The sequence below is a fragment of the Lactuca serriola genome, chromosome 2 (genome assembly GCF_051521515.1).
Source record: "Lactuca serriola cultivar US96UC23 chromosome 2, Lser_US96UC23_V15, whole genome shotgun sequence".
Classification (NCBI taxonomy): domain Eukaryota; kingdom Viridiplantae; phylum Streptophyta; class Magnoliopsida; order Asterales; family Asteraceae; genus Lactuca; species Lactuca serriola.
Genome location: NC_136409.1, coordinates 198503029 through 198522663, shown reverse-complemented (window position 1 = coordinate 198522663; position 19635 = coordinate 198503029). Strand labels below are relative to the sequence as shown.

The 19635-nt window shown below is 32.3% G+C and overlaps 3 protein-coding genes and 1 long non-coding RNA gene across 4 annotated transcripts; 2 read left to right on the top strand and 2 right to left on the bottom strand.

Moving 5' to 3' along the window:
• The first annotated feature begins 767 nt into the window (after positions 1-767).
• On the top strand, positions 768-2225 carry LOC145088060 (3-oxoacyl-acyl-carrier synthase-like protein (Protein of unknown function DUF455)). The gene is made up of 4 exons (XM_079026258.1): positions 768-1099; positions 1240-1359; positions 1535-1765; positions 1846-2225. Exons 1-4 carry the CDS (start codon positions 917-919, stop codon positions 2170-2172), a joined length of 861 nt encoding a protein of 286 aa, XP_078882384.1. The 5' UTR covers positions 768-916; the 3' UTR covers positions 2173-2225.
• Positions 2226-8204: 5979 nt separating this feature from the next.
• VTE5 (phytol kinase 1 VTE5) lies at positions 8205-11170 on the bottom strand. The gene is made up of 6 exons (XM_079026256.1): positions 10654-11170; positions 9380-9447; positions 9153-9284; positions 8938-9053; positions 8691-8805; positions 8205-8606 (listed from the first exon to the last, which is right to left on the bottom strand). Exons 1-6 carry the CDS (start codon positions 10969-10971, stop codon positions 8420-8422), a joined length of 936 nt encoding a protein of 311 aa, XP_078882382.1. The 5' UTR covers positions 10972-11170; the 3' UTR covers positions 8205-8419.
• On the top strand, positions 11032-12446 carry LOC145088057 (uncharacterized). Its single transcript, XR_013700956.1, has 3 exons — positions 11032-11121; positions 11663-11712; positions 11789-12446. It is a non-coding gene; the product is annotated as an uncharacterized LOC145088057 (long non-coding RNA).
• Positions 12447-16340: 3894 nt separating this feature from the next.
• On the bottom strand, positions 16341-19418 carry PHF1 (phosphate transporter traffic facilitator1). Its single transcript, XM_079026255.1, has 10 exons — positions 19175-19418; positions 18975-19072; positions 18103-18235; positions 17926-18017; positions 17698-17797; positions 17538-17610; positions 17337-17457; positions 17039-17158; positions 16821-16891; positions 16341-16712 (listed from the first exon to the last, which is right to left on the bottom strand). The coding sequence occupies exons 1-10, from the start codon at positions 19346-19348 to the stop codon at positions 16519-16521; spliced, it is 1176 nt and encodes a 391-aa protein (XP_078882381.1). The 5' UTR covers positions 19349-19418; the 3' UTR covers positions 16341-16518.
• Positions 19419-19635: the final 217 nt, after the last annotated feature.

The window sequence follows — 19635 nt, the reverse complement described above, 5'->3', positions numbered from 1 at the left end:
TTAGATGAGCCTTTGAAGTTAAATTGATAATTTATGAAGATGGTATAATAGTAAATATGAAGAGTGAGCCTTGATATTTTGATGTTTATGAATAGTGAATATGATATTTGAAAGTTTATAAAATATAAATATGATATTTTGATTTTTGGTTGGGTAAATATAATATTTTGGTGTTAGCAAGTAATAAAATTATCTTTAATTTCACAATGTTTTAAATAGGTTGTTATATATATATATATATATATATATATATATATATATATATATATATATATATATATATATATATATATATATATATATATAAACCATTATTTTATTAAAATCTTAAGAATATGTCTAAAACTAAGTATGCAATTATAAGAAAATCAAGTTGAAGTTTAACCTCATTAGTTCATTTCATGATTGTTAAAATTGTGATTCTAATTATAGGATTGCGCACTCTTACAATCTCACCTAGGTAATTCGATCTCGATCTTATTTGGATTATTTTTCGGTAGGATCGCACGATTGAATCGTATGATCGTATAATCGTGTGTGTGTATATATATATATATATATATATATATATATATATATATATATATATATATATATATATATATATATATATATTTAATTTTTTTAGACTAACTATATAGAATACCCATTTTAAATTAGATAATGTATTTTTTATGTTTGAGATTAACTTGAATTGTTTTTCCGATTTATACGATCACAACCTTGCAAAATAAAATGACCGATATTAACAAGCCTGGTTCGTTTGACTGACGAACAAATTCAACCTTACATTTTGACTGTGATCAACGAAGCCCTAAATACTAAATAGAACCTGTTGTTCAAAGTGGAACCCAAAGCAAATCTCACTAAGCAAGACGGTAAACACTCCTAAGAACTGCAGCTGCAAGGTAGAGAGATGAACGATGGAGAAACCCTTGTGGAAGCTGCGCTGCGTGTTCTGAATACAGCAGACCCAGTTGAGAAAGCGAAACTTGGAGATGAAATAGCAAACAATTGGCTCCAAGGTGTTATTGCAAATCCTTACCACCCTTCTCAGCCTGATATCATCGTCCCAGACCGCCCTGCCAGACTCTCCAATGTTAGCCTCTCACACAGTCAGAATCATTCATCAATTCTGTTTTGCAGATTTTGAGTTATCATGGAAGCACGCCAAGTGTTTGATAATATGCCTCACTGATTTAGAGCAGACGTAATTCCTGTGGATGGTTTATTATGCAGGTGAAGCTAGTGTCGCCTAGTCTTATGCCGAAGCTTGGGAAAGCCGGAAGCTTACAGAGCAGACAGGCCATCGTGCACAGCCTTGTTCACACTGAAAGTTGGGCCATTGATTTGTCCTGGGTATTCCTTTTTTTGCTTCGATTGCTTATAGACAGTTCTTTATACCCAAATTCCTGGATTGCTATGTGCTTTTGTAATTGATGGTTGCTGCCGATTCAAACAGGATACAATTGCACATTGGTCTTTCTTTATTTTGTTAATCCTAAGAGCTAAGATCCGTCTAAATTTGAAACAGGATATAATTGCACGTTTTGGTAAACAAGAGTCAATGCCAAGAGAGTTCTTCAATGATTTTGTAAGAGTTGCACAAGATGAAGGTCGTCATTTCAGTCTTCTTGCTGCCCGGCTTGAGGAATTGGGGTCTTTCTATGGAGCACTTCCTGCTCATGATGGTTTGTGGGACTCAGCTGTTGCTACATCAAAAGACCTATTTGCACGTCTTGCAGTTGAGCATTGTGTTCATGAGGTGCCCCTGATCTTACATTATGATTATCTTTCCTCCATTATTATCTTGTTGTTTACACAGTTTTTCATCATGAATGACAGGCAAGAGGACTGGATGTGCTGCCTACAACCATCTCCCGATTCCGTAATGGAGGTGATAATCAGACTGCTGATTTGCTTGAGAAGGTGATTTACCCTGAAGAAATCACTCATTGTGCTGCTGGAGTCAAGTGGTTCAAGTATCTATGTTCACGATCATCTTCATGTGGTGATGAAGAAAGTAATGAAGTGATTCACAAGTTCCATGAGATTGTGAGGCAATATTTCAGAGGGCCATTGAAGCCTCCTTTCAATGAGGCAGCAAGAAAAGCTGCTGGATTTGGTCCTCAATGGTATGAACCTCTTGCTGTCAAAGATTTTACTCAGTAAAAAGCTAACACATTTATAATTTATAATTTATATGAACCAAAATGTTCTCTTGATGAGTTGTTACCATTTGCATTCCTTTGTGTTGTGGTAGTTTGCTTTGCATTATATGGTAGTCAATACTCCATACATAAACGATTTGAAATCACATTATCTAGAGTTTCAATTATTTGTTGGACATCATTATAGCTGGTATATTATTAATAGGGATTTAGCAAAATAACTGTTGGAACTGAACTGAACTTGCAATTCGGTTTGGTTCTTGGTCCACCAAACTCCTAAAAATCAGTTTCGGTTCCTGCGGTTTTCAGCTTTTCTGGTCTTGGAACCGGAAGTTGAAGGGCCAAGTCCAATTTTTTGCCCAACTTTGAACAACCATAACTTGTTCATATGAGCTTTGAATGAGTTGATCTTTGTCTGCATGTAATTTTCTCTCTTGGCTGCATTTAGGCTTTTGAATCACATTAATAGGTTAAGCACATGCTAAAATCAAAAACTAGCATGCTATACTTAACTAAATTATTTGTGTCTTATATGTGTGTCTTAGTGTCTATATGTCACACCAAAATTATTTGTCTTATATGGGTAAATTCGTGTCTGCTTGTTTAAGACATGAAACATGAATTTGAAATTCGTGTCAACAAGAATAAATACAAAATACGAATTTGCAAAGCAAAGTCTATACACGAAAAATGTGTGGGGTCCATCCATAAACAATGTTTTGGATTTGTTGCCTTGAGGTGTAATTGGTGTTTTGGGCTGCAGTTTCTGGCATGTATTAGTTAAATGAAAGGTTCATAATAGCATGAAGCAAAGATTAAATTAGGAAAAGTTGTAGACTAATCTTGTGAATGCAAGGCAAAGGCATGTTAAAAATTGAGGTTAATGAAAAGTAAACTCCATACCTTGTGAATGTGAAGGCAAATGCATTATCAGTAGACCAGGCTTTTTATTTTAAAACGCCACATACAACACTCATAAATAATATATGTGCTGATTAAAATTACAATAAAGTTAATATTCATCATGTTGCAAATTGTCTGGATACATATAAATTGTACACCATTACACCTTTATTAATTAGAAACAAGTAGCCGGATGCCCCACATATTGTGCCATTGTGGCATGTTTATCAATCATATACAACATTTTTGGAATGGTCTGTTTGGTCTATTGCACAAGGTCTATTTCTGTAAGACACTCAAAGGGATCATGTGGGTAAATTCGCTATCAAGCATAGACAATTTCTTTAGTTTTGTGACCATTTTTGTTATTTCACTATTAGGCAGGGACCATTTCTATAATTTTGTGTGTAAATTCACTGTTAAACAGGGATTATTTCTGTAACATTGTGAAACATATGGACCATTTTTGTAAATCCCTTATTAGACAGGCCATTTTTGTTTAATTTATAAAAACATGGACATATTGTGCAATGCTTCAACTAAAGCGGGGAGCATTTCTATAATTTTGGGGAGCATTTCTATAATTTTGTGAAACTCATGGACCATTCTGTAATCTTGTAAAACATAGAGACACATTCTATAAATTCACTATTAAGCGGGGACCATTTATGTACCTTTATGAAACATATAGACCATTTCTGTAAATTTCCTATAATAAAACAGGGACCAATCATGTAATTGCATGCAACACAAAATTATAAGGACCATTTCTGAAAATAGTGTACCATTTTTTATTGTTATTTTTTTGTCTGTATTTAATAAACTAGATTATGACCCCGCGTATAACGCGGGGAACATATAAAAATGTGAATGTAAATGTATAAAAAAGTTGACACTATAAAAAAATAAAGTAACATAAACAGACTTAGCATTACTGCTAACATTTAAATGTTTGAAAAAAAAACAAAGAAACACTTGAATATTTATAATAATTGAAGGACCTCTTTGTAAGCATAACTTTTTGTTTTATTAGTTGGATAACCTTCCTTGTAATATATGAGTACCTTCAATCTCTTTTCACTTGTGACGCGAGAAACAAAAAATATATAACTGAAAATGAGTGAAGACAAGCTTATGCACGTATAATCCAACATTTGATAATTATTGTCATTGATTTTTATTAGTGGCGATAACAAAATAAACTACTATAGGGAATTGCCTCCGCTGAAAACAGAATAAGATTCTTTCATTGGACGGAGTTAAATTCATGCAAGGTATATAAATAGTCTCCATAAAGAATCTATCATATATGATTCAGGCTTCAATGACGTTTCTTCCAAGCCTAACAATCTATAATCTAGTACAATTGCATAGTCCTTTGGTTTGGTCGATATTACAAAGTAATATGACAGGAACACCTACTTTTAGTCTAAGTTTATGGTTGAAAATTCTAGATGTCCAACACAACCGAAGAGTAAATTGATTCCTAAAAAAAACCCGGTAACTCTGTATCACATAAAGAATTTGAACTCATATGTTTTCCCTTCATCTTTCATCAATCCTAGAATGTAGTCATTGGTAGCATCAAATTCTTCATTTGTAGGGACCAAAATAGCTTTATCTTGAAAATATGATTGATCATCAAGATGATTTTCAAAGGATAGATAAATGATGGATACAATTTGAACTCATAAGTTATATATATATATATATATATATATATATATATATATATATATATATATATATATATATATATATATATATATATATACACACACACACACACACAAAATAAATTAATATATTGTTATCATTCTACTTTTTTTTTTTTTTTTTTTTTTTTTTTTTTTTTTTTGCAAATTTCAATACTAAAAACAAATTTTCCCTAGAAAATTGTCATATTAATGACCTACTAATTAACAATTAAATTTATATATTACATAAATGGTTCACATGTGAACAAAAGTACACAAATGGTCCATATTTGAAATGTTTTTCTTACATAAATGGTTTATTACGTAAAAGAAAATAAAAATGTACTTTCCATTAATAAAATGTTTTCAAAAAATCCTATTAATTAGCTCTAATGTAGAAAAAAAAATTGTTCTAGATATGGAAAAGTCATTTTTTGAAACTACGATGCTATTAATGAACTTTTTTGCAAAGTTTAATGCTATTAATGATTTTTATTCCAGAAAACAATCGTTTAAATGAGCTTCAATATACAAAAAATATAACTTTCCATATCAACCAAAAATAATAAAAAAAAAGTCATTTTTTAAGAGTATGATGCTATATATGAACCTTTTTTTCAAAGTTTAATATTAAAAGCAATTTTTTTCCAAAAAAGATCCTAATATAAGGTTAAAAGAACATATTGTAAAATATTTATCGATTTACATGAGCAAGAATTAAACGTTTCCATCAATACCCAATAAAGTATATAAATCATGCCTCCTTCTGTAATGAATTCCAACGCCCCACAATGTGGAATCCCCTCAGTCGTAACATTCCATAACTCAAACCACATCCGATAATCAATATGAAGAGAAGCTGCAATAAAAATAATAATTGTCATCATCTTATACAAATGTTAGAGATTATTAGGGTATTAGATAGTGTAATAACTTGCAATTAAATATAATTTTCAAATAAAACTTAGTATGAGAAACTAACCAATGTGATCAAGGGTCAAAGAAGACATTATAACTAAAACATAAACAAAGAACTATTATGGATGAAACATGAAACTTTAAGAAGAAACATACAAATTTAAACCGTGAAGGACAACAAAGATCGACAAGTATATTTTTTAAGTAATTTAAACCAATATATTTTTAAAGTAATTTAAACCGGGCCACAAGTTTATCCCAATATTGTTCCCTTAAGCATTTCATCGAACAGGTAGTAGACAGGTAGACCAAACAAAATTTCCAAGTATCCAAATCAATGTCTTAAATCCTAACACATCAAAAAAAAAAAAAAAAAAAAAAAAAAAAAAAAAAAAAAAACAAACAAACAAACAAACAAAGAAATTTGTGATTTTAACAACCAAAAGCAAAGGATATGACGTACATTGTGTATGAGTCTATCATTTATAATTTGATTGCTTAACTTATTGAACAATTCGTCAAAAGTATGAAAAAAATGGGGAATCTCATAGAAAGATCCGATTCAAATTTCTAAATAACACAACTGTGACAATTAATTTTCTACCACAAAATTTGACACCCTCATAACATAAAAATCAAAATATATTTTACTTACGTTCACAAGAACCCAGATGAATTCGACCATTTTTGTTGTTTGTCAACTCCAATTTCGACCTACAAGAAATCTAAAAAAAAATAAAGCAACTTGAGTAACAATCATTTTAATGTTGTCACAACTTTAGCATAAATATCGATAAATAGTACAAATATTAGTTATCAAGAAATAAGCATATATGAGATGACTAAAAAGTTGTCAAGTGGAATTTGAGTTACTTGTTTTCTTACATTTATCTGATGTATTTATAATTTCAGTCGTTCAACTACAAATCTAAATCGTTAAGTAAAAATCAAAACAATCTGTTTTCCTCAATTTTCTTCTCCACTACAAAACTTAAGTTAGATATATTATGTAAAGAATTGAGGGAGACGGGGTATTTTTGTAATTTATTTTTTGTGAGATTTAATTGTCATTAATAGAATTTCTAATTTAATTCATTTTATTTTTGGTGATATTTAATTATCATTAATAGAATTCCTAATTTAATTCATTTTATTTTTGGTGAGATTTAAGTGTCATTAATGGAATTCTAATTTAAAACGTAATATACGTTTTATAAAATCTATTGACAAAAATAAATGAGTTGACAAAGATGATGTCATCAAATAATCCAAAGATGGAAAAAATATGATTGAAATGCAATCAATGGTCCTGATTTCTTCAGTTTAGAATTAAAGGTTCTCTTTTAATAATATTTAGAGATTAGAGATGGTTAGTTACAAAGCCTTAAATAGGTCTGTTCATTTAAAATTTGTTTCCTTCTCCGTTACAAAACCATTCCAAGCAACAACTCAGTCTCCCAAAATGATAAAATTTGGTTTTGGGTTCATCGATTTGGTCTGGTTTAGAATCGATTTCATTCCTTACTTGAAATCCGTATATTACACGGATTGATTAAAAAAATTATACATGAAGATATAAACTTTAGATATTTTAAAAAAAAAACATTAAATATCAAACCGTAAACATTAAGTATTTTTTAAAATAAAATTTCAAAATATATATACAAACAAAATAACGAATAAGTAAATAATTCAATTTTTATTAATAAAACAAACTACATAAATATAATTATATTTTGACCATATAACATTTTTTACTTTGTCAATAAAAAACAACAAAGTTTGATTATTTTTTTATATAAACCATTATGCCTAAAATGCCAATGAACTTTAAAAAAAACATGTCAATTTTGAATTATGTATATTGAAGGAAAATATTAAAATTTGAAAATATAAGGAAACAAATTAATGACACAGTAATTACTTTCTATAACCTAAAAATTAGATAGTTAATTAAGAAAATCAAAAATTACCACAAAATGACAAGTAGAAATTAATTTCTAAGAATTAACTACAAAATTACATGTGTTCAAATACATAAGAAATTGACAAATGGCAAAAAGTTCTTTATTTATTAGGAAGGATTAATATCGTCGTATGTTTTTGTGACAGCTAAGTTTCTTAATTTTTCTTTATTTTAATTCTAACACGAGCTCTTGACAACAAAAGCGACAGTAGTTAGTAAGGCATCTTGGCTCTTGGTATCTACAAAGATCAGCATGTGCATATGGACAAACTACACGAGACTGTGTCGGACTAGGATTTCAGTCCAGACAACGTAAAGTTTGTTTAGTTAGTCACCTTAATTTGACTAAAATTTGATCAAACAAATTAGAGTTTAATTATGATTGCTAAATCATTTTATTAATAGGGATGTGAAAAGACAGAAAGCCAACCTAAAACCGTAAATAACTAAAACAGAATGAAATTTATTACTATTTCATAAAAACCGGGATTTTTGGTTTAACTAATTTAAAGCAAATAAAAAAACAACCAAAGAAAACACATGTAGATGTAGTTGTCAAAAACCGATCGGTTTAAACCCAAAAAACCCCCACGAGCGAACAACAACTCGCTGATGTTTCCTTTGGATTTTCATTTATTACATTTACTACATCGGTAAAAAAGATTACAACAGACTTATTCCAACGTTTATTATTCAACATTTATCACACAACAAAAAAGGAAGCATTTACATCCAAATTAAAAAAATAACACTTATAATTAAACTTAAAACCCAAAACTCAAATAAGCTGTTAGCATGCTTACCAAAGGAACAGATATGTTATCATCCAGACCTCCTTTTGTCGGGAGGGACTCCACCAATGTTGCCACAATCGCAACCATTGCAACTCGTTCCATTGTCTTTAACCAGTCTAGCTCAAAGTACCCCAACTTTGAAAAGTAGTATAACATCCTATATACAAGGGTAAATTAGTCAATTACCCTGATCTAACCCATAAAACATCGCAATAAAAAAGGGGTGTCAACTGTCACGTACCCAACCGAGACTAGAAAACCGACCAGAAACATAGAGATGCTACCCGCCCAACTCTTCTGTTTGTTGTACGGAATTTTATGCAACCCAAATCTTCTCCCCATGATATCTGCAATACCTATAGGATATTATGTCAGAAAGAAGCCTAAGTTAATGTTTGTTACACATACTTTTCAGGCTATAAAAGTCGTGTCAAATTTGTTTTATCATGTGAAGAAGTGAACACACACACGAGGGCGAGAGAAGATACCATCGCCACCACACATCATGGATAGTGAAACCACACCGATTGGTGAGTCACGCCAGAAGAGGAGAGAAGATAGAATCAGCATCAAAACATAATATAGTGGTCCCCTAAGCAATTCCCTGCCATCAAATCGTTTTAAATTTTGGGCCAAAATTTATGAAAAGAAAACATTAATTGAGGACAACAGATAGTAATATCAATTATGAATCAGATCTTACTCCGGTTTTCCTTCACGGGTGACTGATTTTATGAGGTCTTCATTGGGGACGAGTGAAAGACCATGAACAAGAAGCCTAGTGCAGTTCAATAAGGGCGCTATAACCGCAAAATACCGAGCATCTGTAGAAGTACTAATCTAGGATTTAACGTCAATTGGTTGAACTCCATTTTTTAGAAAAAAAAAAAAAAAAAAAAAGTTTTTTTTTTTGGGAAGTTTATAAAATACCTGAAGATTGGCCAGCAACCCATGTAAAGCAATCCAGATAATATATGAACCAGCTTTCTGCTTAGGTTCTGAAAGGAATATTCAAGAGATTGGAGTTTCTTTTTCATAAAACATTCTTTTATTTTTTATTTATCAATTAATTTCATTCATGTGTCTACTTAGGCATAACAGACAACATTTGGATAACTCACTATACTCCTTCAAGGCTTCAAACCAACCAACCAAACATAATAATAACAATGGAATGTAATGACCCATTCTATTACGTTGTTCTTTAATTTTATTCCTTTGTGGATTCAATTTCATCATACGAAACAAATAAAGTTAATTAAGTTAATCTAATCATTTTTATATTACAAGGTCCCTGCCTATCTAACCCTAGCCCCATCCCCACATGATCACTCGGATGTTTATTGCTTGCGAATAATCAATTTGTAGGGAACCATAATACCATATGACACCTAGTCACCTACCAAAAGTTATGGTTTTAAAAGCTGTACATTGAAGTTGCTGTTGTTAACCACACATAAGAATAACTAAGGTTGTCAATACACTTAAAAACTTGCTAACCACAATTGACTTTAAAAGATTTCTACTTAATACTCCCAAGGTTCCAAAACATTGATTTTTCAATGCATGCAGTTATTACAATTAATTCCACTTTTACCCTTGTATCAGCTTAAATTTTTACTTAAAATCATGATTGAAAAGTTATTGGTAACACAGTGTGAGAAACTTTTATTTCACTGTTAGTGTGGGACAAATCGTTATATCAGTGACGAATTGTTGTAACATTAGTGGTATTTGAAGTGAAATGAAAAGACCCAAATAATTGTCAATGAGCAAAAAGTAAAAACAGGTTCTGAAAAGGTGAAAGTAGTATCCAGAGTACGATTTACATAAACAGTGCTACCAAAATCGGTGGATATATTTCATAATTTAGATTAGAATGTCACTCATTTTGCTAATTGAACCAATAATTTGAACTATGCTTAAGATTGATTATAAAACTTGAAGTTAATAATATAAAAGATTGAATTAAATTTGGTGAATAAACAAGGGAAAAAGAGTTAAAAAGACAGAACCCAAACACGAAAACGAGACCGGGCGATATAATCCATGTGAAGATCTACAGTTGCAGGAAACAGTGTCTGTCTGGATTCCGGAGACCTACGGAGGATACAATCGTACAAGACTAGAAGGTATTCTGTGTATGTGTGTTTATATATAGACACATTTATATCAATATCATGCATGTGGAGATTGAGAGAAACCTGTTCGATGATTTGGCGCTGTGTGAGATAATCAAAACCAGCGACAAGTCCATACGCGCCGCCAACGACAATAATGGTTGCTCCGGCGTCCTGAAGCAATGGGCCTGGTACATCGAGGGTAAAAGCACGCGGTGGAAGAAGAAGAAGACTTTGTTGCTTTTGAATAAAAGTAGAAGCATTCCGAAGTCCGTGCATATTGAGATAAGGTGTAGTAGGATAGAAAGCGTGTCTTGGAGGGCAGAAGTGAGGACCTAGCAGGGAGAGTTTGGGATTAGTTGCGGTGGTGGCGGCGGCGGCGGCGACGGCGACGGCGGCCATCTGGATAACGTCTGTTTTCTGACTCCACGAGTCAATTTAGGAGGAGGATTGAGGGGTATTGGGGGATTGTGGGACCAACTACAGAGCGGTTCTGGGTCATACGTTTCTGCGTCTTTATGGCATCCGATTCATTAAGTTCGTCAGTACCATGTAACTATCAGTTTTTCCTCACACGGCCTTTCTTCCTTGAGGATTTTTCCTCCAAAATATTTCAAATTCATAAGAAAATTATATGAATAAAATTAAGAAATTTTAAACTTTTTCATTTAAATATTATCCCGACCTATAAATGTACATACTAAATAGTGATAAATCACAAAAAATATCAGATGATTTTTCAAAATTATAACAAATAGCAACTTTTTTTTTCTTTACAAATTTATCAATGGAATCCAGATTGTTATTTTCTTTTTTGATCCGACCCCTTAGTTTTTGTGGTCTCTTTTATTTATGACCTTAGTTTTTGTGGTTTCTTATATTTATGAAAAATTTAAAATAAGTGGATACCATATCTGAAATATGTTATCCACTATATGGTGAAGGACAAATGTCATATTAGTCCATCGAATTTGTCGTGTTTGTTTTAAAAGGTTACTTAACTTTTTTTTTGGTATATTAAGGAAATGAACTCTCGTTCAACCTGTTTAAAAAATCACTTAACCCATTATAATAAATTTTAATCTCATTGTAGCCTCATATCCTCCAACCTCCTCTCTGCAGTTAGCTTGTCCTCCATTGCAGGTTACAAAATGAAAGTTTGATTTTTGCTTTGACCTTTAACTTGGTCAAAATTAAAAGTCGTTTATTTTCTTTTTAGGTCGAAGCCTTGTATCAGTTATCAAACGGCTCCAGCTAAGGAAAGGGCATCGTCTTCTTCCCCCTTTGACTGATCAGGAACGATAAAAGGAATATAATGTCATCGAAGCAGCTCCGATGGGCATCGATCGTGGGTGGTTCGGGAAGTTACTCTGGGGTTCGTCCGATTCGAAGAAATAAGGAGACGATAGTGATGGTTCTTGGCGTGGTGATGGCAGGGGGTAGTCGACCTGCGATGGCCCTTTTTTTGGTTTGCTCTTCGTCATCGATACTCACTAATCGAGGGAAGAGAAACAACTACAAGGGGTGACATCGGCGTTGGTGGGTCAACAAGTAAAGGCAGAGGGAAACGGGGAACAGAAGGCAGATCAGGGAAGGAAGGAATATGAATGAAATCAGGAAATCGGTGGGTCGGTGGCTCTTAATCGGTCACTAGGAGGGATCGATGTCTCGAGACTGTCAAAGGTTGCAAGTAAATGGACGGGGCTGCTTCAGCAGTTAATTATGTGAAGAACAGCAAGTGGCAGTTATCATAATCCTCATAGATAATTTCTCTCTATCTCTTTCCCCCCTTCGTCTTCTTTGATTTGTTCTTTGTTTTTCAGTGTACAGAGTCATATACATACAAATCAATAATCAATCACCAAGTTTTTTCGTTCGATTGATCTAAAAATGAAAATAACTTCTTGACCTGATCAAGAAGGATAGATACAGTGAATATACTTTAATGGAGGTGGAGGTGCAGTTAATGGTCAAACAGTGGTCAAGACACACATTTTACAGCTTTACCTGGTATCAGGTCACATAAGGATATTTTAAAACAGGAAAACGAGAGTTCATTCCCTTAATGTACCAAAAAAAAAAGTTGGGTGACCTTTTAAAACAAACACAACAAGTTCGATGGGCTAATATGACATTTTCCCTATGATGAAATGACGTTTGGATGCTCTTAAATCGGACTATGGATTTAGAGGATATTCTCGTGTAATAGGGGTGAACGTTTAGACCTTCGGATCAGATCAAAATGGGTTGGGAACCGTATATGGACCGACATCGATTTACAAGAACATGATTGGTTATCAAGTCTCCTCTGATAGTGCAAATTTGGTATGTTTTTTTACCAGTTAAATCCGACTAGTTTCGAGTATTGGAACCAAAATTTTAAAGTATAAATACATTATAATCTGTAAAATTTTAAAAAGATGCATATTTTGTTCATTTGAAGTCATATTGACATGAGAACTTTTTCAACATGTAGTTTAGAGTTTATATTTGAGTTTATGTTGTAATTTCATTATTTTCTGTTACATATTCAGTGAGCTACAGTCCTCCGAAGTCTTGATATTAATGTTAAAGTTAAAGTTAATATATACATATCTCATTTGGATTGACTTGTTATTTTTTATTGGTTTGATTATTTGATTATTATTTTTAAATTTGATTTTTAATTTACTAAAGGTCGAAAGTTTTAACCCCATAACGAAGATGTTACAATTTTCTTCGCACCACAAAATTCAACAAACGGAAACGGAGGATGACACTTGATTTTTAGAGCTTTTGATTTTCTTCGAAGGTCTAGCATGTGTATATAATTTATAGAATAACTAACATAAACACAGTCTAAAGTGTGTGTGTGTGTGCACGCGCACACACCATAAAAGGTTCATTGACCGGATTGTTCGTGTAAAGGACTCGGTTGTAAGGGCATGGTGAAATTTAGGGTCTATAATGACTTCATAGCTTCCAGATCCAGGTTTTAAGGAGAAGGGAAAGAAGAAGATGGAGTTCAATGATGGTTAGTGGTATTGGGACCATCTTTATATAATATTAATGATTTAAAAAAAATTAAATGTTTAAAAAAATCCTACAAGGATAAAGTAGTAATTTTAGATCAAATATTTAACAAAGTAAAGCCATAAGGACCAACCATGCAACATATTAAAACCATATAGACAATCTTTATCAAGGACAAAAGTTAGGGGCCAAATCTATAACTTTTTGTAAACATAGGAACCGTTATGTAATTTTGTTTACATTATATATTTTTGTTTTTTAATATTTCTATGATTAATAATTAATTATATTTTTGTTAAATTATGAAACATATTTATAAATGAAATGTCAGTACAGCCGATATTTTATGTAAAAGCAATAAAATATAGTTTTTGGTGAGGAGTTGTCACACACAATCACATTTCATTTCATGTACAAATATACTTATAGTATTCATATCGCATTGAAATAGGTTATACTTATAGTAGATAAATTGTAATTTAAATATCATTAAAATGTTATAGGGACATGATTCGTAGGTAAAGTTTCAACTGAATGCCAACTCGAAAACCAATACCAATCTTTGCAATGTCATTACGTTTGAAATAGTCTGATCATAGACTTCGTTTCCTCATTCACTAAATCAGTAAAGCTCATATGATCAAAACATAAAAAATAAATACATGTTCTATAAATATTACATCTCCTCATATTTAACCTGTCTCAACCAAAAAGTAAAACTTATCTTAACCCTTACACTAAATATAATTGTCTAGTCTCCAAAATATAATTTTCCATTCTCTCTATTTTCGGGTTAGGTAAAAAAAAAAAATCGGTTGTAACTAGCACTTTGTATCAATTCAAATTGATTCAATGTTTTCCTTCATGATAAAATTGAGTTTTTTTTTTTTTTTTAGGAAAAGGACAAGGAAGAAAGAAGTGCAGAGGGGCCTCATGAAATAGAGAGGTGTGAAGAGAAATGGGACATGTGTTGTGTGTGAGAGAGAGGTGGTGGGGTTGGGTGAAATTGGACTCTTCTTAAGTTTGAATATTTAAAAAACTAATACAAATAAATTAAAAGGATATATCATCATTTTAAGTTTGATAGCGAACAAATCTAAAAAAAGATACCCATTTTTTCGACGCAAGTTGAAGTTCTTTGGACCGTATCCAAAAAAAAAGGCGTAAATAGGTAATAATTAAAATAAAAAGAAAAGTAAAAAAATTAATGGCAATTTAGTCAATTTTGTAACGTTAGGATGTAAAACCAAAATAAAATCTACCCAATAGTCAGAGTTAAAATTGAAAAAAAAAATGGGCTTTTATTTAAAAAAATCACAACATAGACTAAAAATAAGATTTATATTTTTTTTGTTTGAAAAATGAAAAAGATTAAATGAAACTTTAAAATCATGGTTGTCAAAATCGCGATCCTATACGATTCTAGGTATGAAAAACTATATAGATCGTAAAAAATTGTATTTAAGGTAGGATCGCAGATAAGATCGTAAGATCGTAGGTAGGATCGAGATCCGATCCGATCCTACCTTCCCTTGACCAATCTATCATTTATCATTTTTTATTGTGACTTATGACTAATATTTTGAAGTTTTTATAATTTTTGAACGAAAAATTAAATGTTTGTAATATTTTTCATGATTAGTTATTATAAATTAAATTTATATTTTATTTTGTAGGATGTTAGGATCTCGATCCCGATCTTACAATCCCGATTTTGCAAACCTAAAAACGATCCTAGATAGGATCCCGATCTTGACAACCATGTTTGAAATATTTCCAAAAGGTTGGTATCATTGAAGAGTATACAAACCAAATTGATTTATAATACTATATCATTCCATTTTTTAAATAACAAAAACAAATACTCCCTGATGGAATAAAAACAGTATAGTAGAATCGAAATATTAAGGAAATGACATTGTGTGAGAAATGCTTCATTTTATATTTTTGCACATGTTTTTTTTTTTAAATGGAATAGGTTGGCAAAATTTTGGGCCAAACTGGATTGGATTTGAACTATTGTCAACCAATTTACCTGTCCCCATTAACCACTCGAACATCGATCCAACTTGCAAAACATTGGAGCCTTATAAGGTGTAAATGTAATAATTTGAAATTCTATGTTTAGTACATGTTTGATAGTTGTAGTTTTTATTTATAATTGTTCGACAAAAATATTTGTACGTCGTATTTTTTTATTTATTATTTATTATTATTATTATTATTATTTTGAAACGACAAACTTACCTAATCTAATTTTAAACACCACATATATCTCATAATAAGACTTAAACCCATGAGCTCTCATTTGAGAGTCAATTCTTACCGTTAGGTCAAAGGCCTTTTGGTGTTATACGTTTTTTAAATGTATAAAGTTACATAATATCAAAAGTTAAAAGTTTCTAAAAGTTACGAAGAGTTGTTGGTTTTAAATAAAAGTTAAAAGCTTGCACTATCAAACAAAGTTTTTTCTATATTTTGATTTTTTTTTTCTTTTGTTCTTATAAGCTAAAAGCTCGATACCCAACACACACCAAACAGCAAACTCAAACACCACCTAATCTACTCTAAATATAGACCTTCCTCCAAAGAAACTTGAATCTTCAATCTGCTGGTTTTACGACACATTTCCAGCAACTACAAATACCAGCCTTTAGCCTCCATTTTTAAACATCATTAGTGGAATAGTTATAATTAGGTTTAGATATACATGACCCGGTTGCTTAAATCAACTGGATGGGAAAAGGATCCGAAACAAATTTAGAGGAAAAAAGAATTAATATTACAAACAAGACAGAACATAAATAATTGTAGGGTGTCATCTCTATTACAAATTGCAAGTAAGAAGAACCAAATTTTTAGTTGTCAACATCCGGTTGAAAATTAGCTCCGTGATCTCTACAAATCATTTTATGAGAGAGAGCAAGTGATGTATGTTTACATGTCCACGGGGCCCCACATGTTTTTATCATCAGATTGATGGTCTCCTACGTAAGAACCAAGTTTAGGTCGTGCAGGTTGGTCTTTCGCCATTGGTAAATTCCAAAATAAATCAGAATTCTCAAAGAATATGTAGAACAACACCGCAGATGCCAAAAAAAGTCCTATAAGCAACATATATAGTTGCCATTCTGTACCACACATCAAAGATTAATGTTAGTTATACCCAACCCATAACACAGCCAATTCATTACAGGTGTGTGTGTGTGTGTGAGAGAGAGAGAGAGAGAGAGAGAGACCTTTCCAATCTGCAGGAACGTTTAACTTGGTCACCATAGCTCCCCATTCATTAGAGGTGGAAAGAACAACCCTGCAGAAGGAATTCGATACCATTCTTTTTATTAAAAGACAAAAATACCCTCATTGTGTAATTCGGTTTTGTGACAGATTCCGATTCCAATTCCAATGATAGATTCCATTCCTTGAAAAAAAATTATGCAAATCAAACAGCACATACCTTTCACTGGGACAGAAATCCAGGGAGGAGACGGGATAGCCCAAGTGAAGCCTCTTACTCCAGTGACAAACTTCCATCTTCTTCACTGATACTACACATACATCACCATCTTTACTTCCCCTGTAATGTAACATTATTGGACTTAACTTACAATGACAAAGAACCTAATCTAAACCTTCAGATATTTAAATGCTTACAAAAATATATATCACTATTTTAACAGCAGAGTTTTCGTAATCATCTTTGATTCATTAATTATTGAAAAAAAAAAAAAAAAAAAAAAAGGCGTAACACTTACTGGGCTAAATATTTGCCATCCAAGCTGATGGACATTACACAAGCAGGCTTTCTAAGAAGCCTTTTGAACCCAATTTTGTCCCATGTAGAAATATCCCAGACAACTGTGATTGATCTATTTCCTGCGTGTATAATATAACATCCATATTAGCAAAAAAAATGGGATCAAAATATCCTTTATACAAAGGAATAAAAAAAATACCTTTTTGGACAGTGCAAAACAAAAACGGTTTTGTTCCATCCTTAGAAAATCGACATAGTTCAATTTTCTCATCCTGCAATGAATAAAAAAAAAAAAAACACATAATTATGACAAAGAAACCAACAGTACCACATTTTTTGTAATATTAATTAGATCTTACTGAAGTTCGAGTCAAAGAGTTGACTGGAACACCATCATTCGCATTCCAAATCCGAGCGGACCCATCCGTGGATGTTGAAGCTAAGAACTCTGAGTCTAGGCTGAGAGTACAACAATCAGAAAGCCAAATTTTGTAGAAAAAAATTATAGTATATTAAATTTTAGTTTTACAATTCGTTTACATATAATTATGAATAATGATGATGAAAGTTAAAAAAAATCTACAGACCTGAAATCCATATCGTTGAATCCCTGGTGAGCTTTTGGTTGATCTACTATGACACGCATGCTTGGCCACTCATATATTCTTAGATGCCCATCCTTCAATTAATTGGCCGATATAATATATATAAGCCTGTGACCAAATTTATAAATTATAACATAACAAAGTGTTTAATATTCTTACCACACCTCCAGCAGCAAATCTAGATCCATCCGTACTAAATGCTAGGCACTTCTGTGGGCCCACATTTTGGAGGGGTTTTAGCTCTTTCGCCAACAACTTCAAATTTTTCTCTTGATCATGCAATTCAAACACCCTGCACATAATATAAAAGGCCATCAATATAAGTTATACATGCATCTCTAAAGTCAACTCCCTTTCACAAATCCCAAAAGGCATTTCTTATCTGATAAATGTATCTAAAGTAGTAGATCGTGGGTTCATAAGTAGTTGCAATTTTTCAACAAATTGTTCTAAGAGGATGTTTGGTAAGTAACTTGGGTAATGATAAGTTTATTACAATCATCACTACTCAAAGATCCACAACAACCCTAATGGCAGATAATATAGAAATTTTGAATATACATAGAAAACTACAAAAGAAAAAAGAAAGGACAAAACCAGATATACCCAAGAAGAAGAAAAGAAAATAATCAAATAGGCATTTTTTGTTGGTGATATTAGTGTCACCGGTCATTTTATGTGATTGAAATTAATTACAGTGCCAAATGGGAATTTAAATTGTGATCTAACACAAGTTAGGTGGTGCAAAAATACACACTTGTATATAATACAAGTTCCTCATGGATTATGAGGTATTGAATTTCATAACCCAGGCATAGGCATAGGGGACAAATATCAATAAGGAAAATGACCTCCAGATTCTTGAGTACCATATTCTATTTTCCTACCCTATTTGAGTAAACACAATTTGCTATCATATCATAAAATTACAGTTACATTGCATTCAATTGTTTTCTTTTTCTTGAACGGGAACTATAATAAATTCTTACTAGAGAAAGACATTAAGCATTTTTGAGTTTGAGTAAATCTACCTGCAGCCGCCCTTGGTAGTAGAGCAGATAATATCATCACCGCTTGGATGCACCGCTAGGCTTACTGGATCACATCCGTCTTCAAACTCGAATGTGGCCTGTTATTCCAAACAAAAACAAGAAAACGCACTTAATCAAACAAGTCAACGTATACGAGTGTCTACTGTAAATTCATACAGAGAGAGAGCAAGGGGAGAGACCGAAGGAGATGACGAGAGAGATGTGGTGAGACGGTCGAAAGTGAAAATTTGAAAAGAGGCAGGGAAATTTCCGTGCTTCGACTTCCCTAAGGCAACTAGATGCGCTTCCTCCGGCCGCCTGATCCATGACGCACAAGTCACCGTTCCTTGCTCCGCTGCGACGCCGCCTTCCATTTTTTTTGCAGAATGATGGAGGGTTTTGGGGGAAGTTCAACGAGTTTTAATTACGTTTTTTTGTTCGTTGTACTTAAGTAGTAGATGAGAATCAAAGGTCAACTGTATAAAACAGATCATGAACGCGGGTCAACTGTTAGGGTATCGGATCGAACCGAATATCCGGTCCGAATTATACCGCGAGGCGACATTGTGAATGCGTGGGCCGGCGCTTTATCGTTGATAACTACGTAGAAGTGTGGGACCCTCCAGTTTCTTATCCTTATAATACGCTTAAAATATCGTTA